The sequence below is a fragment of the Lutra lutra genome, chromosome 8 (assembly GCF_902655055.1).
Source record: "Lutra lutra chromosome 8, mLutLut1.2, whole genome shotgun sequence".
NCBI classification, from domain to species: domain Eukaryota; kingdom Metazoa; phylum Chordata; class Mammalia; order Carnivora; family Mustelidae; genus Lutra; species Lutra lutra.
In genome coordinates, this window is record NC_062285.1 from 11,542,485 (window position 1) to 11,567,940 (window position 25,456).

At 39.9% G+C, this 25,456-nt stretch overlaps 1 protein-coding gene across 5 annotated transcripts in view; it reads right to left on the reverse strand.

Annotated features, from left to right (window-relative positions):
- Positions 1-1,552: 1,552 nt before the first annotated feature.
- MKX (mohawk homeobox) overlaps positions 1,553-25,456 on the reverse strand; it is a 66,372-nt gene continuing 42,468 nt past the window's right edge. For all 5 annotated transcript variants that reach the window (XM_047743317.1, XM_047743319.1, XM_047743318.1 and 2 more), the window contains 2 exons: positions 3,711-3,744; positions 1,553-3,605 (listed from right to left, as the gene is read on the reverse strand). In XM_047743317.1, coding sequence (XP_047599273.1) covers positions 3,419-3,605; positions 3,711-3,744 — 221 coding nt within the window. In that variant the 3' untranslated portion in view covers positions 1,553-3,418. The remainder of the gene's footprint in view (positions 3,606-3,710; positions 3,745-25,456) is intronic.

The window sequence follows — 25,456 nt, forward strand, 5'->3', positions numbered from 1 at the left end:
GCAGGCCGACCTAAGCCGCCCCAGACAGAAGAGTCTGGGTGGCTTGCTTACTCTCTGTGTTTATTTGCATGATGTTATGCTGTTGAGCTGGATGAGTTTAAAAGCAGACCATGGCTGTTGCCACTGTTTGTTAAACACTGCTACTTGGGGCAGGCAGGGATACAGAGAGCAGCTTGAGTTCCTCGTCATCTTGAACAAGATCAAGCAGGATGAATAGAGGGAAAAGCAATTCTAGCCGATATGGATGAAGGAAGCTCTCCCACATGCTATGTTTTATATTGGCATTTCTGTTCTTTCCTACATTTGTTATACTTTATTCTTTACTCTGGGAAGTTCAAGGTAGTAATAATAAAATGATCTTTCTTGAAGGTCTCTCTAACTCTGATCCCAACTATTATTATTCCCCAGCAGTCTTTCATGTCAGACCTCTTTCCTTTCCCAATGCTCCTCATGAAACTCTCCGTATCCCAATACAGTGTGTGTATTGCTACTTTCTTGCACACAAACCCTATATAGAGGAATTATAATTATGTGATAATACCTTCCATTTATTAAGCACCTATTAAATGCCAGGCACTGTGGTAGGCACTTAGAACACTTTATGTGATCTCTAAACCTTGTAGCCAGTCTACAAGCTATGACTCATTCCTTTCACTTTGCAGATGAAGAAAGCCAAGTCCAGAATGACTGAATCGGAATCTTATATAGTGGGTGATGGAACTGAGATACATAGATCTGTCTAACTTCAAAGCCAAGATTCTCTCCAGTACATAGCACACAGTGATAATGCTTATTGTATTAGCTATTCAAAGAAAGTATTTAGTGCAAATGTTCATTTTAAATTTATGTATGTATTTTAACAGTTAGCATCATACTCTCTTTTCCTCGGCTCTTAAAAGGTAGGTTGGTGGTCTAAGGTGATGAAAAGCAAACCTAATACAAACGCAGTGCTCCCATATCATATCCCTTACCAACCTAAAGAGACTTACGGCATATAATGGACCCTTCTGTTCTACTTCTTTCTTCACCTGGTCAACTCTCAAAGGAAAACAAAATTCATATGATCATTGAAGTCTAGAAATTAACTTTTATTTTCAATCTGTCAAGAACTCCTGGCAGTTATTAATTTTATTAAAATGATTACATATGGCAAAACAAAGAATAGAGGTAATTCTATTTCTCTACAACATAAATTATGAGTTAGATTCTTAGCTGCTGGCTCAGCATTGTTCAAGATTCTTTTAAGGATTGGGGGGAATTTTAATTTCCAAAAAATGTTAAAGCAGCAAAAGAAAAAATAAATTAAAAGTAATTGCAATTGGAGATATTGCCAAGGATATGCTAATTATAAAATCTTCTTGATGTGTTTATAGGCCAGATTCCAAGCTTTGGTATTTAAAAATAAAAATCATGTGAAAGCTCTCCTATAATGCCTTGTCATCCATAGTTTATAACACAGAACGAATTTGCTGATTCTTTTTAAAAGTATGGCAAAAATGAATTATGACTAATTCAAATAAAAAACAACCAGCATCCATTCATCTAACTGAAATATGTCAAAACAAAGTCAATTTTATTAAAATATTTAATACCAGAATAACTTATAATAGTATGAAAAAGAGTGAAGTACTTGTCCTTAGCTTTCTTTGACATGATCACATTATGACAAAATTAACTGGTAAAGATTCGAAAGTTTTTGTCAAGGATCTGTAACTATTTAAGGATGTAAACCAAACGAACTCATACTTCATCTGATCATACAGTCATAACTTAACATATCCTGCTTTGCACTTACTGTTACTGCAAACAGCAATTTAGAAAACAAAGTAAAAATATATATATACAAAATATTTTTATATCAAATTATTTTCATTACACTAAATAAACCCAAACCCCAAATACTATGTTACATGAAAAAGTGTCCTACGATTTATATCAAGATTGATATTGTCCACATATCAACTAGAGCAGCCTTTGGTTTGAAAAACATTTTGCAAAATAAAGAAAAATATCACCACATGGCTGCACTAATGGCTCTCATTCACACTCACAAAAAAGCTTTCCAGTTAAAAAAAAAAATTACAAAATAGATTACATACCCAGAAAAAACATCCCACCATAAAAGAGTCAAATCCTTTTTACTTCTCTGTAGTACATATTCTCTGTTATATTTGGCATCTCCACTGTTTATTCAAGTTTCAAGTCTCCCCCAGCTGATTAGAATATTATTGTTTGATTGAAAACTATATTCTTCTTTCCTGATACTGATTATTCTCACTCAGTGATAGTCTAATTTAGAAACGAAACGTTCCTTCTTTTAATGCATGAGTTCACTTAATTTTTACTTTAATGTCCTACTTGGCAAAATGCAAAGACTGTCAATGTTTGTTTTCCATATGTTTTAAATTTAAAAACCAATTTTATGAGTGTATATGTATATTCACATAGAGATACATTTCTTTCATTGTCTTGTTCTCGTTGCAATACAAATTGTCCATCAGCAATTATAATTTGAAATGAACCAACTAAAAGGTTTTTTAACCATTCCACATGAAAAGCTTTCCATCACAAAAAGCACTGAACTTTAACGCAAACAGGATTATGTGTTAAAACTAAACTATAGGTTTAGTTCTACAGGGGAACATTTTGAGTAATTTATATAATAAAATTTTTAAGAACTTCAGCAAAATTTAAGAAAAAGAAAATCCAAATTAATTCTAAAAGGGCATTGTGGTATTTTCCATCAATGCTTGGAAAAAGTTCTTCAGATCACAATGTATTCACTGGATTCTTTTTACGTGTACATGTTATGTGATCGCTGCTCCTTTCCTTTTGGAACTTTGTAGTGTGTCTGGTAGGCAGGCAAGATACATGCATGAAATTCTCACTGTCACTCTGAAAAGCATGCTGAACAATTTTAAATGCTGCAGAAGTTGTTTTTTTTTAAGAGGAACGTTTCATTTGGGCTGAATAGATGTCCAAGTTTTAACACGTGAATTACTGAATACATTGTGAGGCCTTTTAGCGCGTGTGGTTTCAGTCCTGGAATGGTCAGAGGCCCGTCTGGAGTGACACACAGACGAACAAGCATGGCGGTGTTGTCATTTGAGGCATAGCTGCTCCACTACGCCCACGTTGCTGCTGATTTTGGGGAAGCAAGGCACTTACTGTAATGCAATGCAGACACCTGATGCATAGTTTGAGTAACATAAAATAAGTTACTATTTTTGATTAAAGTGAGGTTTTTATAATTTACATGTCTTTTATAGAAGCAACTAAATGATATAGTTAGGATAATTAAAAATAAAAAGAGGTTTGAAAGGGAGTCATTTCCACTTCTGCTTCGGCTCGTAGGAGGAGGCTTTATGGGAAAACACTGACGTGAAGAACAGCCATTGGTCTGAAAAGCGACAAACCCTTAAAACTGGTGGACCAGTGGCACTTTGACGGTCTTGACTTCTGCTATATGTGACGACTTCTGGATGATGCAGCTGGTGGTTCCCTGCAGTGTGTCTTTGCCCTGTGCAAGATTTGTTAAGGCCATAGCGGCATTAATCTCCTTCCAGTATGTGTCATCCTTGCTTGATCCCTTCCTGTGGGCTGCACTGGATTCAGCAAGAAAAGAAAGATAATGATCAAACCCACTGCAGTGTACACAGAATATGCCATCAGTGAAAAGCACAAATGGCGGATAAAAACATATTTCTCACCTGTCACCCTTATTGGATCCATTTTCCAGAGCGTCTGTAAAGACAAGCAAAAACTCAATTATTTTTCTTTCCTTGTTTCTTTCTGTTTTAATCTCTGGAGTTGCCTCATTAATGACCAGGAATAGAAGCTCATCAGGAAATATGGTCGAAAATCAGTTAATTTTTTGTTTAACAAAGATAAAGTAGTTTAAGATACAAAAGAAATCTCTCGGCAAAGAAGCAGGAATAAGATGAGAACAGGTAATAAAAAATGCAAAATAGCTTTCATAAATATACAAAAATCTGACATTGATTTATTCCAAGAAATTGGATTTTTTAATGAGGAGGCAAATAGTAGAGGGACAAGAACCCTAACTCCTCCTGCGGCCAGGTTCTGATCTCACTCCCCCACTCACCTGCTGTACCTTCGGACAGGCTACAATGCTCCCACAAGGTCTGGGATGCAATTTCTTCAACTATAAAATAAGAGAGTTCTTAGAACTTCAGGGTGCCTCTGGTTCAACCTTCTAGGACTTCGTGGGACTCAAACCGTGATTTCAGAAAACAGATTGACAAATAGATCCCTCTGGCTAACTAGCAAATGAGTGGCAGATTCAATGCAACAGCACAGGACTTCTGGCCCTATTAGAATACGCAGGCACCAGTCTTCTAGCTGCAAAGGAATCCTTCCCACTGCAGGAAATGAGCATTATGGGGTGAGCTTTGCTTATGCACTCTCTCTTTTGGTGTATATTTCCTCCTTCTCTTAGGCACTAATGTCTACCAGTGCAAACATCAATATCAAGAAAAATGAAATGGGCTACTAATCTTGATTAATTCTCCCTAGGTAGCTTTTAGAGTAAAAGAATATGGTACTGGGAACCCAAAAATAGACATGCTGGAGGGAAAGACATACAGAGGGTAAAGAGGATCTGCTAGCATGGCATGGGAAGTGGGGACAAAGGAACAGGGTTGAGACTCCCCATCAGCCTATGAGATTTCAAAACTAAGTTACGACCACCATCACCACCACCACCATCATCAATAACAACAATAAATATTACCAAGTAGTTACGAAATGAGGCACTTTGCCCTATACAGGAAACATGAAAACCAGGGTATTTACTTAAGACCTCCTTCCAGTTGTATGGCTTTGGAAAGCTTGGAAAGCTGTATTTTCCTGCCCTCCCTCCTCTCCCTTTGTTTTACCTCTCTCAACCCAATATTTTTTGAAGACATTTTTTTCCCCTCTGCAAGGCTCAAGGCTAGTAAGGCAAGGCAGCATAATTTTCCAGTTCTGGGCTCTAAGACAGTAATGGGACTTGAGAATAAGAGCATCAACATGAACATAATACAGTGTAACCAGGGTAAAATTTTCCAAGGAAGATATGTTCAGGAGAAAAATGATTATATGTCCATGGAGAGGAGGCAGCTAAAGTCCTGTGTCCTCTAGGAAGGAAAAGAATTAGGAAAGCCTGTTAGTGCATCCTGAGTCAGGCCTCCTGGTGTGGACCTGGGAGAAATAAAGGGTCACTATGGGCTCTTTGTAGAATCCTTCCTAGGGTTCCAGGGAGCTTTAAAAAAAAAAAAAAAAAGGCAAGCCAACAAAACAAAAACACTTAGTGCATAAATAACAAGGTTCTTACGAGGAATAAATGAGATGCTATGTGTCTGGCCCAAAACAGAACAACAAACATTAGTCCCTTTCTTTGATCTCCTTTCATTTAGGGGTCCTTTGGGGAAAGAGTTCAATCTGTGAGCAGCTGGATGGTCACCGACTGTATCTTCTGGTCCCTACTAGGTTGGCCTGGATGGTTAGCTATATTTTGGTTGCTTTTGATATTTTTGGAACTATACAATTACTTATGTAATTGAAGAAAGAGAATGACAATTTGTAATTCACAGAACTCCAATAATCCCAGTTTACAGATCCCTTCCTCTGTGCCAGGCACTATTCTAAGCACTTTGTGTCTTAGCTGATTTTGTATTAGTGCCTCTGTACGTGGATAGCATGTCTCTGTTATGTCTGTTAAGTCACTCTTTGTTTCGTACTATTATCTGTAAATCTTTACTCAGGAATGACAGAGACAGCGTACTACAAAAACAGAGAACAAGTCAAGGTCTTTGTTTAGGAGGAGGAAAGCCAGCAACACTGGATATTTTACAGAGGAAAAAAGAAAGAGTTAAGCCTTTGCTCAATTTTGCCCACAAATTGCAACAATTCTGTTGCCAAAGTGAAGCAATAGGTTATGGAGATATTTATTCAATGGAAAGACTTGGCAAAAGCAGAATAAGTTCCATGAAGCTTAAATAACATTAGGGAAATAACAAAACATAATTTAGAAAAGACCATGTAACTGATGCTCTGGCTTACAAACAAAGCAGTCTCACGTATTCAAAGGGAACCAGAGGTGAATTCCCTACCTGAACGATCAACCCAAGAGTGATTACCGCACAGACGACAAGAAGGAAGCCTGTGGCCATCAAATATGTAATGGGTTACAGAACCCAGAAATGCCATAAGTGAGTGGAGCCTACATGTGAATTCACCACTCAGGTCCATGGAGAGATTCTGTTTAAGAGGAAGAGTGAACGTGTACATCCTGCAGCGCGGTCAGCGGCTGGATGCTGGTAGCACTGCGGCTAGTCTCCCTGAACTCCTTCCACCGAGAAACAAGTTTTTGCCAACTGCGAAATTATAAAATTCTGCTTACTCTTTGGGTGTATGAGTTTTACAGCTCAGTGCCTATGAAAATACCTTTGAAGTGTAAAACCTAGATTCCAATCCCTGTTCGGGTATTCTTAATTAGTTTCACGATTTCAACAAGGTCCCCCAGCAACATTCAAAAGACCGCCTCCTGCGTTTCATTTCTAAAGTTGATGGGTATGTTCAGTGTCATTAGGTATGGATTCAGGTTCTTTCCTCAGCAAGAGAAGAAAGGTCTTCATAAAAAGTAAGGAACAGAAGAGACATTTTGCTTCTCTATCAAGAGCAATGTGAAAACAGGGTGTAACAAAGCTCAGTGTCAAACATTTCAAACCAACAAGAAAGAGGTGACTACTACTATTTGGGGTGGAGGGGGGTGGGGAGAGTCTCTGTGTCCAGGGTGCTTCTGGTTCAAAACATTAATTGGTGTTAGAAGGGCGTGCTTTCCCTGTTGTTGTTATTGGTGGGTTGCCCAGTGTCACTAGGATATTCTGCGTCCAAGAGCCACCTCCTGCAGAGTAGTGTGTTCTAGTTCCCAGAAGAGCTAGCAGAAGCAAGATAGCAAACAGGGGTCCTTTTACTCTGAAACATTTGTGCTCTTGCAGGAAAGCAAAGGGCAATAAAGATCTGCTGGTTTGGGAAGATTGTTTTTCCAGTCCTTATTCTGAGATGAAATCTGGGGAAACACCCCAGCTATTTTAGAGAACTGACATCATTGAGGGGAACTCAGAAAAGGTACCCTCTACTCCTTACATTAAATAACTCCATTAATTGTGAAGATGCTTTTTTCTTTTGAAGTGTAAACTAGCTGGCTTTTATCTGATTCAAGTGTTTTGCTTCTTTTCAGCCAATAGATAGGTGCTCGGTGGGGGGCTCAAGCCACTTCTACACACAGCAGACAGGTGGTCTCCCTGGCTCCTGTCCAGAAGTGGCATCCAGTCACATTCTGCCAGGAGAGGGAAGGATTCTGAATGCCGCTGGAAAGAGAGAAATCCGAAGTCTGAGCCAGAGCAGACGTTTCCCTGCTGTTAATGAGCATGCACAGACTTGGGGTCTGACTGCCCTACATTCAGCTCAGCTGTATCTCTCACTCTGAAAGTAGCTTGGCTCGGCCTATCTGAAGTCTGGGCTAAAATGCCTTTTTAGATTCTAAGGTTCCAAAAATCAGCTACGCTGTCAATTACCATAAAAGCAACTGGTTGGCAGGAACAACTTACTCAACCAGCCAAAAGAGCGTGTTTTAAGACCAAAAAAGAAAAGGAAAGAAAAAAAAAAAAAGAGGTGCGTAGTTAGGAAAATCTTGGATGCCGTAAAACCCAAACCATGCTGAAACTTAAAGTGGGGCTATCCTCAGTTTGGACAAGTGTTTCCTTATAAAGTTATGTAGAGAAACAATTACACTGAAAACCACTTCTATTGCCATTCGAGATGTGGAAGCACCAAGCTCTGTGGGCAGAGTCCACTCGACTTTGATAAACGCAATCCAGAAATGTATTAATTCTGATATATATTCCTGAAGTAAGAGTTATGGTAATAAAAAGAGATAAAAATATGGCCAAATCTCTGAGATTTTTTTTTTTTTCTCAAATTGAATCAATAAGCCCTTAGGTTAGGGATGTTTAAAAAGATCCCACAAATGTGGAGCAGAAACTCACATCACTTAGGTGTAGATTAAAAATATGAGGATTTTAAAAAATTAAATAATCTAAAAATCATGCACTACGTATTTCCCTAAATTGAGATGGAGTGATTCAGAGATGCAGATGCTTGACCACCGCTCTGTGGTCCGTTTTGGGGCCCTCACTGGGGACAGCTGATGTGAACAGCCAGGGTTTGGTGTGTTTCTGATCTCAGAGGTTCCAAGAGACCCCAGGACACCAGATCAGTTTCTGGAGTTATTTACATACTTGGAACAGTTGAGATAAAGAGCAAGGCTCTGGCAAACCGGACAGATGGAAAACCTTCCTGAAGATTACGAAATGCCGACGGCTCTTAATCTACAGGACCTTACCCCAAACGGACAGGGCCATCCCTGAGGCTCCCACCTCCATAGTCTCTATCTTTACTTCCCCACATACTGGATCCAGGCGGGGGTCACACACACACCTAAAGATTGGTTCCACTATAACTCTATACTGTCCTTTTAAAAACAGCATATGCTGTTTTTCTTTTTTCTTTTTTTTTTTTTAAGATTTTATTTATTTATTTGACAGAGAGAGAGAGAGATCACAAGTAGGCAGAGAGGCAGGCAGAGAGAGAGGGGGAAGCAGGCTCCCTGCTGAGCAGAGAGCTCGATGCGATGCGGGGCTCCATCCCAGGACTCCGAGACCATGACCTGAGCCGAAGGCAGAGGTTTAACCCACTGAGCCACCCAGGCGCCCCTATGCTGTGTTTTTCTAATATGAAAGTCATATAGGTTCACTGCAAAAAATCTAGGAAAAAAAGTATAAAAGAGAAAATACAGGAAGTTTAGGGATAACTAATATAATATTTGAATATATGGCTTTCCAAGCAAGTTTATATATATTTTTAAAAATGGGGTCATTCTGTACATGTTTGCTTTTTTCACTGAACTTCGACTTTTGCCTTATGATAATCTCTTTAATAAATAAGGTAGTAATCTACCATGTGCCTTCCCTGATGTGGCAGTGGTTTTGGCCTGTGAAATAGAAACAGATTGAAAGAATTCAAAATCCAGCTTCATCCAGTTCAAACTTGAATATCGAGAGGCTCAAATGTTGCGAGAAGGGGTTATCCTTAAAATAACAATCACTAATATTGATTGGAAGGTTGTTCCTGTGCCAGGCGCTACGCCAGGGACTCTAAAACGTTATTTGGCTAAATGCTGATAATAACCCTGTGAAATAGCACTATGGGCCTTATTTCCAAATGCCACTGGAGCTTAGAAGGGTCCAGACACTCGCAAAGGACTCATGTTGGCAACAGGGGTGGTGAGTCTCAGCTCCACGTCAGCCGACTCTGAAGGTCATGTTTTTAACTACTGCATTCAATCACTCGAGTGGTCTTCCATCCATAAAGCCCCCTTCGAAGACCATGACAAGGCTTAATGCACTGTTTACACAGAAAGCCTGTTGAATGACAACTTATTCAAAATTGGTTAAACACCTTTTCTGTTCTTTTTTTAAAAAAGTATTTTAGACCACAGAGATGCAAAAAGAGACTTTTTTCTGCTTATGATTTAATCTAAAATATTAAAAAAAAAAAACCCTGCCCAAATCACAGAATTAGGGACTGTGAGGTCTCTTGAGTTCTCTCCCAGGCTTTAATTGGATTGACGTTTTAATAGACGTGATATCCTTATAATCACTCTTCTTTTGCCCAGAGTGAATTACTGCTAAATAACTCCTAGACAGCTGTGGCTGCATCACTTTTAGAGGAAATTTTTGTGGTTAGCCTCTCTTTGGGGTAGTCAGAGCTTCCGAATGAGTAACGATAAATCATTCTAAGTGATGTTTGCCCCTGCAGGAAGGAAAAAATACCCAACACACTGCAACACGTATCTGGATGACGGAGCTGCTTCTTCCAGGCCCACTACAACCCGAGGGGAGTTCTTTAAAACTGCAGCGCAGCGGGAAGAGACTGCATCCGAGCCTGGTGAGTACCAAGGACACTGCTCCCAGAAGAGCACTGGAGCCCGAGTTTTGAGGGCCTTGAGAGGGGTAGTGGGGCAAGAGTTGGGCAACCTTTCTGAATAGTTGAGAATTATAAATGAAACCCACCTCTTCTTCATGGAGAGCGTTTAGAATTTTTTTTCCTTTTTGCAATATACTAGCACAATTATTTATCCTGAGGCCTTAAAGAATGAGTGGCTTCCAAAATCACTTCAGGGTTTGAAGAAAAATCTTTTCCAAAAATTAAGCCAGTGTGTCCTCCAGCCATGACTTCGAACATCTGGCCAAAGATTCTTTTCCTTCCTGCTGCCTCTCATGTGGGCTGGCCCCTCACTATGGCTAATGATGCCCAGATGTCCCGGATCCTCAGGATCCCCACCTTCGGCTGCCTCTCTGTCAATGCATCGTCTCCTCTAACGCCGCCGGGAAATAAAAATGAGAAACCACACCCCTCTCTTCCGGACCAATAGCGAAGAGCTCCTCCGTCTGGGTGGGGGTAAGCTGATGTCGCAAAATTTTTGGGATAGGTTATATCTCCATTAACAACAACATCTTCGTTATTCCAGCAGTACCCATGTGTGTGTGCAAACCCGGGAATCAGTCAGGGAGTGGTGGCCTTGTGGCTTTTCTTAGTGGGCAGAGAATAAGAACTTGAGACTAATGGCTCCTTATCAATTCCAAGTGGAACTGTTACTGTAAAACGCACCGGTGTTCCCAACTTCAATCTAAGCCGGACGACTGAAGTTGTAGAAAGCGGGATTTAACAATTTGGAAGTAACTTTTCAAATAAGCCGAGTAAGACCCAGTTATAACGCCTCCACTTCACTTTCAATCTTTTTCGCTAAATACATTAAAGATTCTTGATGTTAAGTTGTTCTGCATGAGCCCATCTACCAAGATTGCTCCTCTGTGATCTCAAAGGCTCCACCTTTCCAAAGCCAAAAACTTTCAGCCTGAAACTTCACTCTGAAAATTAGAATGCAATCTGTGGGGAGGAAATTGTTGGTGAATGACCAGAAAGGGGGTCTGGAAATGTTAAATATTCTCATTTCTGTTCTGAGCTCATCGTTATTAACTACTAGGGTGGTCTGGAATGAGGCACAGAGGCAGCCTAGTGCAGTGGTTGGAGCCCAGACCCTGGAATCAGACAGCAGGAGCTGGATCCCTGCTCTACGCCTACTGTCTGTTTGACAGCAGACCAGCTGCTCGACTTCAACTTTCTCACCTATATAATGGGGCTAACAGTACTATGATAATATGCTTCTTCTGAGGACCACGAATGAATATTTTCTAAAACAGAAGAGCACTTGATCACATATACCAAGCACCAAAGGAACCCTTGTAAAAAAAAAAAAAAAAAAAAAAAAATTAACCTCCTCTCTCTCTTTTTACATCTAGAATATGGGGTTGAATGTAGACACCAGAAAAATTGGTATTGTTCAGAGATTTAATAAGAAAGCCATTATGTAAGAACAGAATGTTTTAACTCTGGGCAAAGCCCATCAGCTCAGATTAATGGATTAAGTGTGCAGAATCTATCATCTTCAGGGACAAAATGGTTTTTCTGATGCTATTTTGTGCCAAACTATCACAACATGCCAAGACAAAGAATACTGGATCCACATGAAACAAGAGCTGAGAACTTTAAGTGTCTAATGGATTTCGTTACTTCATTTTTCTCAAGGGGAATATTGGAGATGTTACCCAAAATGTTTCATCCATGAAAGCTAGGTTTCTAGCCAAAGTCTCAGAAAATGACTTCCTAACTATGCATGAATAACTTCTGTGTGTGTCTGTGTGTTGCAAGGAGCATTAATTGTTTATAAAAGCACTCCTTTTGCATGCCAGTTGGGCTACTAGTTTTGGAAACTGGATGGACTTACCAGTTCTTAGCTAAATCTTAATTTTGGCCCAAAGTTGATATTGATATTCATCCTCTAAGTTCTTCAACAGCACCAGCACTCTTTCTCCCGAGATCAATTTTATAGCTGCTACCCTGCAATTCTAGAAGGTTGACTTAACGAACATGTATCTATATGATGTCAGGTTATGAAGTATAAATATGTCTTTCTTCAGCAAACAGAAATGGGAGAGTATGCATTTGTAATAGTCTAGAAACTGGCTGGAGAGTCTGGCTCTGTCTATGTATTTTCAAGTTCTTGAGTATCTCTGAAAAACCATCGAAAAGTATTTTTGCTTTGATATATGAACCGTGGTGTATCTTTAAATTGGCTCACATTTTTGCCATGCTTTGCAAATTCCTCAAATTGCCATCTCCAGAAATGGCACTTGAGACGAGGAGACCTAGCTGTTAAACCTGTCTGACTGCATTAACACCAGAAATGACACAAGGGAGATGACGCTCGCAAACTTCTTGGATCTTTCCGAGGAGTGGCGAATGACAGCTTCTTTACTCACAGTTCATCTGCTGTATTTATTAATAGAAAAGAAACATATTTTAGACATAAGATGAACAGGATTACCAGGCCTTCTACTTTTCAAATACATCTCAATGTTCTTAATAAACTTAAAATGTTACAACTGTACTTGGCATGTCAGTGTTCTATGTTCGCACATTTCTACATTTAAAGGTTCTGTGATTTTCTGCTTTTCATTTCAGACACAGTCATTTGAAGTCTGAAGTAGGGTGGGGAAGGGCTTTGAAATGAAGACTCGGAAGATTTTTGCTGATGATACTGAAGGGCATTCGAATTTAAACAAGGAACTAGGTGTAAAGGGAGATAAAATGCTTTCTGGGGGTCAGAAGGGCCCCAGAGTACTCCTGGTATAAAGGTCTTCTGATGGGGGCGTCTGGGTGGCTCAGTGGGTTAAGCCTCTGCCTTCGGCTCAGGTCATGGTCTCAGGGTCCTGGGTTCGAGCCCCACATCGGGCTCTCTGCTCAGCAGGGTGCCTGCTTCCCTTCCTCTCTCTGCCTGCCTCTCTGCCTACTTGTGATCTCTGTCTGTCAAATAACTAAATAAAATCTTTAAAAAAAAAAAAAGGTCTTCTGATGACCCATTTGATCAAGGGCATACCAAATGCCACCTCCTCCCCACCCCCCCATTTAAATCTTGCCAGGAGTATCCACTCAAGATTTTGTCTAGGCATTTATATCCCACAGCATTTATTAAATTCCAATAGTATACAGATCCTAATCCACTAATATCACTTACATTTAGAATACAAGAGATTTCTAGGAAAAAAATGGAGAACAAATTGCTGAAGAGTCACAAGTTGATTTGTTGGGAGGGAAAGCAAAAACATTTTATAGATCAAAAACCATCTTTTTGTACCATAATTTGTAGAAGTGCAGGAAGTGTTTGGAAAAGAGCTGACTCGCTAGGTATGCGACCTTGGGCAAGTTATTTATGCACATGGTGTCTAAGTGTCTTCCCCTACAGAATGGGGACAACGGTAATGCCCACTTCTCTGGGCTGCTGTGAGGGTTAAACGAGGTCATGAGTGTTGAACTTCTGGAACAATGCCTGGCCCATAGCAAAGGCTAAGGCATCACGATTCCTGAAGTAGAGAAACAATGCTGTCAGTCACCCTTCACCAGTCACAGGGGTTGCTCCAAGTGCCGCAGAGCTGTCAGCCTCATGTGCAATTTCCACTATCACACCCTAGCCTCTAACCCATCTTCTTCTTTTCTTTTACTTTTTAAAATTTTTAATTTTTTTTTATTATTAACATATATTATTTGCTTCAGGGGTACAGTTCTGTCAATCATCAGTCTTACACAATTCACAGCACTCAGCATAGCACATATCCTCCCCAATGTCCATCACCCAGCCACCCCATCCCTCCCCCCATCTCCCCTCCAGCAACCCTCAGTTTGTTTCCTGAGATTAAGAGTCTCTCATGGTTTGTTTCCCTCTGGTTTTGCTTTGTTTCATTTTGCCCTCCCTTCCCCCATGATTCTCTTTTTTCTCAAATTCCTCATATCAGTGAGATCATACAATACTTGTCTTTCTCTGATTGACTTATGTCGCTTAGCATAATACCATCTAGCTCCATCCACGTCATTGCAAATGGCAAGATTTCATATTTTTTGGTGGCTGCGTAATATTCTATTGTGTGTGTGTGTGTGTGTGTGTGTGTGTGTGTGTATACACCACATTTTCTTTATCCATCAACTGTTGATGGACATCTGGGCTCTTTCCATAATTTGGCTATTGTGGACATTGCTTCCATATACATTGGGGTGCACATGCCCCTTCAGATCACTACATTTGTATCTTTAGGGTAAATACCCAGTAGTGTGATTGCTGGGTCATAGCGCAGCTCTATTTTCAACTTTTTGAGGAACCTCCATACTGTTTTCCCGAGTGACTGCCAGCTTGCATTCCCACCAATAGTGTAGGAGGGTTCCCTTTTCTCTGCACCCTCACCAACACCTGTTGTTTCCTGACTTGTTAACTTCAGCCATTCTGACTGGTGTGAGGTGGCATCTCACTGTTCTAACCCACCTTCTTGAAATGCTGTAGAGAGGAGAATAACATACACAGGGGAACTTCTCAAAAGGGCAGGGGCGCCTGGGTGGCTCAATGGGTTAAAGCCTCTTCCTTTGGCTCAGGTCATGATCCCAGGGTCCTGGGATCGAGCCCCACATCAGGCTCTGTGCTCAGCGGGGAGCCTGCTTCCTCCTCTCTCTCTGCCTGCCTCTCTGCCTACTTGTGGTGTCTTTCTTTCAAATAAATAAGTAAAAATCTTAAAAAAAAAAAAAAAGGGCAGCTCCTGGATCCCATCTCAGACTACGATTCTATAGGTCACAGAGATGCTAAGGAACATGCCTCTGAATGAGCTCCCCAGGTGCTCTAATGTAGATGGGAAAGGGCAGCCTCCTGGGAGAAAAAGTGCTGTGGAGCATAAGAAGTGGCTATGTTTAGTGATTGAATTCCTGGGGATTCTCTCCAGGGTAGCAGCATAAGGCAGCGTTTCTTTAGTATTTTTCAAAAATCATTATGGATTCTTAGTATTCCAACAAGGGTCAAATAACAAGGCTGTATTTAACAAACCAAGTTCTTGAGTCTACCTTCATGTGAATAGGAGATATAACATTATTGTTGGAAAACACTGTTCAGAAATGGGCTTCAGAGATACTTCTCATTGTGTCTGTTTTTGCTGAAACATGAATATAATACCGCTAAAAATGTTTTTTTTGGGGGGGAGCGATAAAACATTTCACTTTACTTGTATTGCTTTTCCCCCAGTTATTATAATTTCTAATATACTATGACATATAATTCGGGGACAGTCATTCCAAATACAAACTGGAGAATAAAGAAACCCAAGATTTTCACTGTAATATATTACAGAATACTTCAGAGTAATCAAATCATCCTCCTTCTTCTGATTGGAACAGTGATGGAAATAATACACTGTTATAAGATCTGTGTTTTCTGTTTTGAAAATAAACATGTTGGCCCGGCTCTATATTGCTGTGATGGTGGGGCTTTTATTTTTGAAACTCTTGTATTTTTTTAATCTTTCCTTTGGGAAAATAGGGGACAGACCGTAATCCACATGGGGTCATCAAAAACTAATTATTCAACCGAACATAGAATTTTTTCTTTCTAGGGTAGGATAACAAGCTTTTTCAAACTAAAGTAAACTTAGTTTCTGCTGCCCTTAGTAGAATGTTTTATTCAGGCCTGCCTCAAAAAGAACAGAGCATTGTTTTATTATACATCAACATAGTGATGAGGTTTTACAAACAGTTTTTGGTTATTTTTAATGTTATTTTTACCACAGCCCTGAGACGTAGCTGGAGCTATATGATCTCTAAAGAGGAACAAGGATAAGGAGTACAGAACAACCATGCAAAAAGCAGGCCACCACTAAGGTCAAATCACTAAAACTGAATGTAGTGGTCATGATGTTGAATACGGTTGTGAAGAAGGATCGAGAGGATCCTGTCGAGGCCTGCCAATGGCTTTGCTCTTAAACAATGGTAGAATGTCAGAGCACCTTAGAGCAAAGGACTGAAGAGAACCAAAGTTCTAATAATGGTGGTCATTTCAAATCCATGTAATGGTGGATAGGCAGGCTGAAAACTGAGAACAGCTCTTGGCTGGGTGTCCACAGGAGGCTGAGCTGAGAATGTTCTTTCCCTAGAGCACACAGAATCATCCTATGCTGAGACCACCATTGCCAATGGCCTACCAAAATTCGACGTAGCAAGTCTAAAATAATAAGGTTCCACACCAAGGCTTAAGAAATGTAATGTTCGGGAAGGGTACTTCTGTGAGCGTCACAAGGTATTGAAAATATAGTACTCACACATGGAAACAAAGAAATGATAAAGAGAAAGCAAGCACCCTTATGATCACATACATCAAACAAAACAAAGCAAAACAAAATGAAACACCAGAGCTCAAGGACTACCAGGAAAGAGGGAGAGAACAAGTGTAGTATAGAGAAAAATTCTTGCAAAGCCATTTCATGAACATGTAAATACAAAAGAATGGCAGGTTTCATGATTTAAATATATTTAAATGCAAGCAGCTGCCATAAATACTGTCTTACAAAGGTCACATGCTGTTATAAGTAAATATGGAACCTTTAAAACAAAAAAGAAAACATTTATTTTAGTCATTAAAAATTATTTGATTTAGAGAGAGGAACAATGAACTTAATACTTTTCTCCAGGCTAAAAGTAATCCTCTCCTATTCCTTATATTTTCTACCTTTTCCCGGACTTTTTGAGACTTTAGAGAGAAATGTATGTTTTGACAATCAATAATATAAACCAACTTTAAACAGAAGAGAGAAAGGGAGAGAAAAGGCAGAGGGCTGTGCAAAAGGGAAAAGACAGCAAAAGTCACATTTCCAGAACAAACTAGATCCACTTATCTACATTTTTGTTTCTGGTGATGGAATACACTATACATTCTCAAAAATATTTTAAAAATTAAATTCTCTAATTCTAAATTCTCTCCAGACATCCAGAAATATGGTGACTCAGCAATGAGAAAAAGAGTTATTGCCTTGAATCAAAGGATTATATGACAGAACTTGGCTCACATATATAAGAGAAAACAAACTATGTATTTTCATCATGAAGGCACCAAAAATTACCCTTTTGGGGGGTGGGGGTAGGGAAGGCTAATAACAGCCATTCCTTGTAAGATTCCCAAGATCTTATAGGTAAGTCACTCTCTCTCCTTCCTAATAGGATGTGGTAGTTCTAGTCACTTTTCCACACTCAGGAGGTGGAAGCCAGAGGGGTTGGTATTCAAAGGCAGACTAGTTTTTCACAAGAAACCAAGAGTCATGAAGGCCCCTGACCCTAGGAAAGTGCCACAGCACCACTGTTCATGACATCTTCTAGTATTTCAGATGTCTGTCTACTTGGAAGCACACTCAGTTAATGCCCAGCACTAGTGTACCACTCTCTGTTATGCACAGAGTTCACACGTGGGTCCAAAGCCAAGGGAGCTTAGGATATCTACTGAGCATAGGAGGAACAACCATGCTTCCCAGGCTACCCACAAAGGAAGCTGAACACAAGACATTATGGAACACACATGAAGAAGTGAGTCATTGTTTCAGGCTTCAGTTCAGTGGTTAATTATACAGCCCTTAGCATAAGGTGAAAAAAGGAGGGAAGCAGGTGAAGTTGGCCAGCAAGATATTTTAGAAAAAGTATTTCTCTTCTTTTCCAAACTTGAAGCAGCTGGATACTTTATCCAGTTGATTTTCAGCCTCCATTAGGAGGTTTATAAAAGCCATTCTATAAGATAGTTTATTAGACAACATAATATATTGATCTTACTTGGACAAGAAGATGGCCAATCATACTCTCAAAGGGAAAGAAGAAATCTGTATTTGAATTGACTTATAGGAGGTCCTGGGAGAAGAATAACGAGATGAAAGATGAACAGTGATAATGAGCCCTAGGTGAAAAGGCACTTAATTATTCACATGACGAATCCTTATAATAATAAAAATTGGCAGGGCTAGAAAAGCAGAAAGTGGGCCCAGAAATAGAAAAGAGATTGTTTTTACACTGAAGAAAAGAGGAAGTAATGGGAGTTGCATGGGGCAAGTGTTGGAAACATCTATCAAAAGGTTGCTTTAGAAATGGGAGCCAGAGTTTATGATTAATTGAAGAATTTTTCAAATAGAATTCCAAGCTAATTTTAGCAGTCTTTGAGGCACAGAGAGAATGAACAATTAGTTACTCAATTTCTCCAGCTGCTTTTAATGGGATTTGTGTCTTTGTTTTGGTTTATCATGAATTGAGTACACCTGTTCTCTGCTAATCAGTGCAAATTTTGAAGGGTACCTTCACTTAACCACACTTGATTCCCCCAACAGTAAGGTAGAGTGGAAAGGGAGTAGATTTGGAAGCAAAGAGCTTGGGGTCTTGAATCCCAGTTCTGCTACATATTAGCATGTGGTGTGGAGCAAGCTACCTAATCTCTCTGAGCCTCATTTTTTTCCCTCTGTAAACTAGATACAAAAAATATTGAACAATGAGGACTATTGTAGAAATTAGAAATAATCACTGTAAGACACAAGGCTCCCAGTAATACGCAATACATAACAGCTACAATTATTCCACAGTTGGAAATACTCTGTAGTGGCAGCAACCCTTGATGAATGTGGGAAGTTTTACCTTGAAGTGGAGCAGATAACAAGTAACACAACAATTCAAAATAGCTTCTGTATTCGAATTATCTAAGCTAGGTCAAGGGCAGCCATATTATGTCTATGATGCTAAGTGGAGAATTCTCACAGGAGCAGGACCGCGTATTATGAAGGCTTCGGTGTTGCAAGGGCTTGGAGAATATCGCTTCAGTTGCTTGGTAGCCATAACATGCAAAACATGAGGATGGAATCTTTGGTGAGAGCGAGAATGAGCATACCAAGGCAAATTCCAGGATTATGTCAGCGACTGGTCTTCTGCTGCTCATTTTGGGGCTGGCACATGTAACTGCTTCGGGACCAGTGGCTTACATGTGTTACCCATGCAATCAGATAGGTATGTTGTAGTGTTTACTCTTAAATGCCAGGAGAAAGTTTTACATGGGACGGCCCTTACTTAAATATAGCACTTGAATTTGGGGAAACAGCTTTGGAAATTCCCTATTTTTATAAGCTACTTCCCCAGTATTTGTTATGAAGAATTTTCTATGACGATCTAACTAACTGGTATACCTGTCCTTTTTACAAGGAATAAAATAACGACTTAAATCATACTTAAAAGACCTTAATTATATCAGGGCTTCATCTTAAACAACCGTACCTGATATTCTTACATTCCTGATTGACTGAAGGAAGAATGTATAGAGTATTTTAAAAATTCCTGATATTTTACAGAGAGACTGAAAATTATTAAACAGTTCTTCCCGGTGCACAACAGAATGGGAGAAGTACTTGGTTTCTCTTGAAAAAAATTATTCCCCTCTTCAGATGGCTGGCACTTTGATAGAGAATGTACCACTACATTACAGTGAATCTGAACTTATCAAGTAAAAACCAAATTATCTTTTTGTATCAAATGGAAAATTATACTTTATACATTTCATTTCATCCCCCCAAATCCTCTCTGCCTTTTTGGGGCATAATTAAGGGCTAGGTCAAGTTAACACAATTCAGGTGATGATAATATTTATTGAACACTTGCAAGTCATAAGTGAGCAATTGGTCTCATTTCTTTTCTGTGTACACTTATCATTTCCCCCATTTTACAGTATGGAAATTGAGACTGAGAAAAAATGAGAGGTCCAAGGTCAAATTGTTAGTAAACAATAGAGCCAGGACTAGAAGCCAGATCTTTTAATTTTAAGTGCAACCGAATTTTCTCCAAGTTGTCTTTATTTACTTGTTCATGAGTCCATGGGTCCCACAGCAAACATTTACTGAATGCATGTTACAGACCAGACACTGTGGTAGGGCCTAGAAATACAAATCACAAATGGATCTCATCCCTAAGTAACTCACACTTCGAGAGAGAAATGACAACAGCTCCTTGTGGGAAGTGCTGTGGGAGGGAGCAAAGGCAAAGGCAGGGAGTGGGGGTCCTGAAAGGAGAAGAAAACCTTGGGCAGCAGGCAGGGGCCCTGGGCAGTTGTTTGCAGCTGCAAGGAGCCTCCTGCATTCATGCCAGCAGGCCCAGCCAATGTCATCACTATCTGAGTGCCTAGTCCTGGAAAAGATAGGGAAGCACAGGCCTGGGGTAAAGAGGAGCAGGAGTTACTCAGATGAAGAGGACGGGGAGAAGCGTTTCAAGGAAGGGGAAAGGCTGACTGTGTGAAAGCACAGTGTCATGACATGGTACAGCTCCTTTGGGAAACTCTTTTTGGCATTGCTGAAATGAATGAGGTGTGTGACAGGGCAGCAGAGAACTAAGCCAAGAGAGATTTGCAGAAGCTAGGCGCTGCGGGGTTTATGGTTTTGTGTGCAAGATAAGGAGTGTGAACATGATCCTGAAAGGTATGGGAAGCGAGTAAAGATATTGAACAGTGGTATGATCAGAAGTGGATCTTAGAAAGCTCCCTCTTGCCCTACTGGAAGACCAGATGGGAGGAGCCAGGCGGGATCACAGCAGGGACCTAAGGCATAAGTGAGGAGTCCTGGGATTAAGGAGCGAACAGTGGGGATGGCGAGCCAAGATCTGAGAGATAAGGGGGCAGACATGTTCAATGACTAGATGGGTGTAGGGATGGGAGGCAGGAGTCTGAGATGCCCCTTAAATTTCTGTCTGGGATGACGGGTGGGGGGAGGGGTCATGACATTCTCTGAGTGAGGGAAGAACGGAAGAAAAGCAAATTTCCCTTTGGAGGAGGCAGGCCCCAGAAAGCGATTCTGACATATTAAGAGTATGTGGTGCTTCGAGGACCTTCAAGTGTACATGTTGATGTACTGTTAAGGATGGATGCATGCCGCCACCCTTAACACAAAGAGAAAGCTGTTTCTGGATTACTTCTAGAAATTTTTTGATATTTGCTACTGAAAGCAATTTATTTTAACATGGAATTCATCAGCATATAGGAAAAACAGGTATACAAATAAATAAGGTTAGATCTTACATGAATCTAACTACAGAATAATATTTTAGCACATAGATCTAAATATTTCTCCCATATGCTCTCTTAATATTATTCAACATGTGATTCAATACCAAAGTCCTGAAAGATGAATTATTTAAAAATCTTTATTAGTCGCAGACCCTTAATACATACTGCATTTGCTCTGAGAAGGAAATGCACACCCGAAGGGTGAAGGGGAAAAAATAGCTTCCTTAAGTGAAGGAACGGGAAGAGCAGAGGATCTATCTGGCCGCTTGCCAGTCTGAGAATATTGAAAAACTAGATGTTTCAAGACAAATCTCCACTAATCCATCTTTTACCAAAATTCTTGCTTGAAGTCCACTTTTTGACATGAAATATTTAATAGGAACTTATTTTAGCCACAAAGTGCCCTTAAAAAAATGTAATATTGGCCCCCATACTAGGCTAAAAGAAGAAGGTATTAGGTGACTGAAAAGAAACTTGCATTTAAAAAATGGGGGGTGGGGAGGGGACTTGTGGAAGGCCTAAAGCAGTTAATGAGAGTTTCTACTGAAAACTGAAAGCTAATGACAACACAAAGGTTCTTTGCTATTGAGGACAGATGCTTTTTAAAGAATGGATAAATCAATAAAATTCGTTTTCTAGTGGCATCTGGAACCACAACTTTAATCTGCTGAAATGGCAGAAGGACAACGAACAAAATACAAATAAACACAAAAGGGTTTTCTTTTAGAGAAGCACCATTTAATTGGCTTCCACCCTCGCTGTTTATATGCAGCTCCCTGACAGGGGTAACTTCTCCCCACCCCACCCCACCCCCCGCCCCCCTCCCCTCCCACCCCGGCCCAAGGTAGCTTTTTGTTGGGTGCATGCATGAAGTTCTTTCGTCTGGCATCTAAAAATTAGAACATAACAAGCTTCTAATCATCACTTGTTAATTCAAAACAAAAAGAATTCTTTTTTTTCCACTGAAAGCAGATTGTATTTAAAAAAAAAAAAAAAAAAAGCAGCCTTCTCCAAGGTCATATGCTGTTGGCAAAGCTTAAAAAAACCCTGTAGTCCAACTTGCTTATGTTCAGCTGTGTTTACTTAGACTTAACATGACAAAGTCTGCCTCTGATTATGCTGTGCAGTCATCTGCCCACAGATAAATAGATATTACACAAACTTTTGGAGAGAATGACATTTGGCCTCCATAATTTTGGAATAATTTACTATGTACCTTCAACTTAAAACACCAAAATGATCCACAATATGTTTTTGGGAATTAAACATAAATATTTCATTTTGCAAAGGGAGCAGTCTCCATGACCTTTACAGATTTTAGGTGATTTACTAACAGAGTATGGTACTGGTTTGGAAGGTGTGGAGTAGCTCTGCAACAGGCAGTTTGAGGCAACCTATATTTCAGTCTTTTCAATAACCATCAAGATTTCAAGGAATTTCTGTAAACAATCTGTCACTTAAAGAAAATAACTTTCCATCAATTTTTGCAACAAGTCTGGAGAACAGAACATGCATATAAAAATAAGAGTTAACTAAATTATTTCCAGATACTGCATCTTGGAGAAATGTTTACACTATTGGTAGAAAGCAAAAGCTCAATGTTTTACCACCATATCTTACACTAAATGCAAAATTTTGCTTTTGGAGTAATGTAAACCATTTCCACAGCATACAGTCTGTTCCTGATTACCTAAGAATTGATTCTGGCCCATCATATTTACTTTGCTTGCTGTTTTATTTACATAATAAAAGATATACATACTTTCCTCTCCAAACGGAGATTGTTTCAAAGGTGGAAGTACTTATTCTATTCTCCAGCTATCAATCAATAAACCAATCAATCAACAGATCTTACTGCATTTTGCTAACAGCTGGTAACACAGTAGTGAACAAGAGGAAGATGATTCTGTCTTCTGAAAGTTATCTAATGAGAAAAATGACAAGTGGAACACATGCTGTCACTTTCTGGGTTGCTCAGTTTAATTTACAGAGTTACGAAGAGTTTTCCTCCACGACAATGAATATATTTTCAACCCCGAGTCTGGCTTTATTATTGAATTAACTTAGGGGTGGGTCCCTGCACTTGGGGTGGTGGTGGTCTGTCAAGGGAACCATGAATGTTCTGCCGTGCCAGCTCCCTTTGCCAGTTCATGCACGTCTGTAAAATGGTTAGTCTTTGACGGATTCATTTAATGCTTTCTAGGGTGGCCTTTATTCTAATTTACTAAATTTGCTTGGATAGGCGCTCCGTAAAGTGGACTAGCGTACAGGATGGCACTGCTGCTGTTCTAGCAACTGCCGCTTATATTCAATAAGCAAAGATTTCCAAAAAGCCTTTCCCTCTAAAGATCCGAATCGATCCACGTACCTTGTGCCATATTCCCCCATTGTTTTCTCTTACTGACTTGGAGATTCACAAAAGATGGTTCATATACATATATATATATATATATATATATATATATGAATATGTTTTCAAATGTGAATGCCTTTAAGGTCAGCAAACAAATCCATAACATATGCTGGAGATTAACATCCTGCTCATACCAGTCTCTGCAAGAGCATACATGTACGCCTCATTAGCTTTTATTTATTTTATTATTATTATTATTTTTAAAGATTTTATTTATTTCACAGAGAGAGGGAGATCACAAGTAGGTAGAGAGGCAGGCAGGGGCCTGGGCGGGGAGCAGGCTCCCTGCTGAGCAGAGAGCCCAATGTAGGACTCTATCCCTGGACCCTATGATCATGACCTGAGATGAAAGGCAGAGGCTTAACCCACTGAACTACCCAGGTGTCCCATTTTCTTTTTTTTTTTTTCTTTTCTTTTTTTTTTTTGCAGAGAGAGAGGAGGAAGCAGGCTCCCCGCCGAGCAGAGAGCCCGATGCGGGGCTCGATCCCAGGACCCCGGGATCATGACCTGAGCCGAAGGCAGCGGCCTTAACCCACTGAGCCACTCAGGCGTCCCCCCATTTTATTTTTTTAAGGTTTTGTTTTTATTTATTTGACAGAGAGAGACAAAGCAAGAGAAGGAACACAAGTAGCGGGAGTGGGAGAGGGAGAAGCAGGCTTCCCACTGAGCGGGGAGCCTGATGTGGGGCTGGAGCCCAATGCAGGACTCCATCCCAGGACCCCAGGATAATGACCTGAGCTGAAGGCAGACGCTTAATGACTAAGGCACCCAGGTGTGCCTTTTTATTTACTTTTTTTAAAAAATTAGGTTATGTTAGTCACCATACAGTGCATCATTAGTTTTTGATGTAGTGTTCCATGATTCTTGTTTGTGTATAACACCCATACTCCATGCAATATGTGCCCTCCTCAGTACCAATAACCAGGCTCACCCATTCCCCCACCCCTCCCCTCTAAAACCCTCAGTTTGTTTCTTGGAGTCCATAGTTTCTCATGGTTTGTCTTCCACTCTGATCACCTCCCTCCTTCATTTTCCCCATCCTTCTCCTAATGTTTCCATGCTATTCCTCATGTTCCTTAAATAAGCAAAACCACATTCATTAAAGAAATAGAGAAAGATACGAAAAGATGGAAAAACATTCCATGCTTATGGATCGGACGAATAAATATTGTTAAAATGTCTATACTGCCCAGAACAATCTATATGTTCAATATCATCCTGATCAAAATACCAAGGGCATTTTTCAAAGAGCTGGAACAAACAATCCTAAAACTTATATGGAACCAGAAAAGACCCTGAATCACCAAGGAAATGTTGAAAAGGAAAAACAAAGCTGGGGCCATCACGTTGCCTGACTTCAAGCTATATTACAAAGCTGTGATCACCAAGACAGCATGGTACTGGCACAAAAACAGACACATATATCAATGGAACAGAATAGAGAGCCCAGATATAGATTTTTGACTCTATGGTCAAATAATTTTTGACAAAGCAGGAAAAAAAAATCCAATGGAAAAAGACAGTCTCTTCAATAAAAGGTGCTGGGAAAATTGGACAGCTATATACAGAAGAATGAAATGCGACCATTCTCTTACACCATACCCAAAGATAAACTCAAAATGGATGAAAGACCTCAATGTGAGATAGGAAACCATCAAAATTCTAGAGGAGAACATAGGCAGTAAACTCTTTGACACTGGTCACAGCAACTTCTTTCAAGACTTGTCTCCAAAGGTGGGGGAAACAAAAGTGAAAATCAAGTTTTGGACTTCATCAAGATAAAAATCTTTGGCACAGCAAAGGAAACAGTCAATGAAATGAAGAGGCAACTCAAGGAATGGGAGAAGATATTTGCAAATGACATTACACACAAAGGGCTGGTATCCAAGATCTATAAAGAACTTCTCAAACTCATCAGCTTTCAATGCAAAACTGCAATTGCAGTCATTCTAGAAAGGGCAGGTTCCTTAGGTTAAAAGTGTCATCAG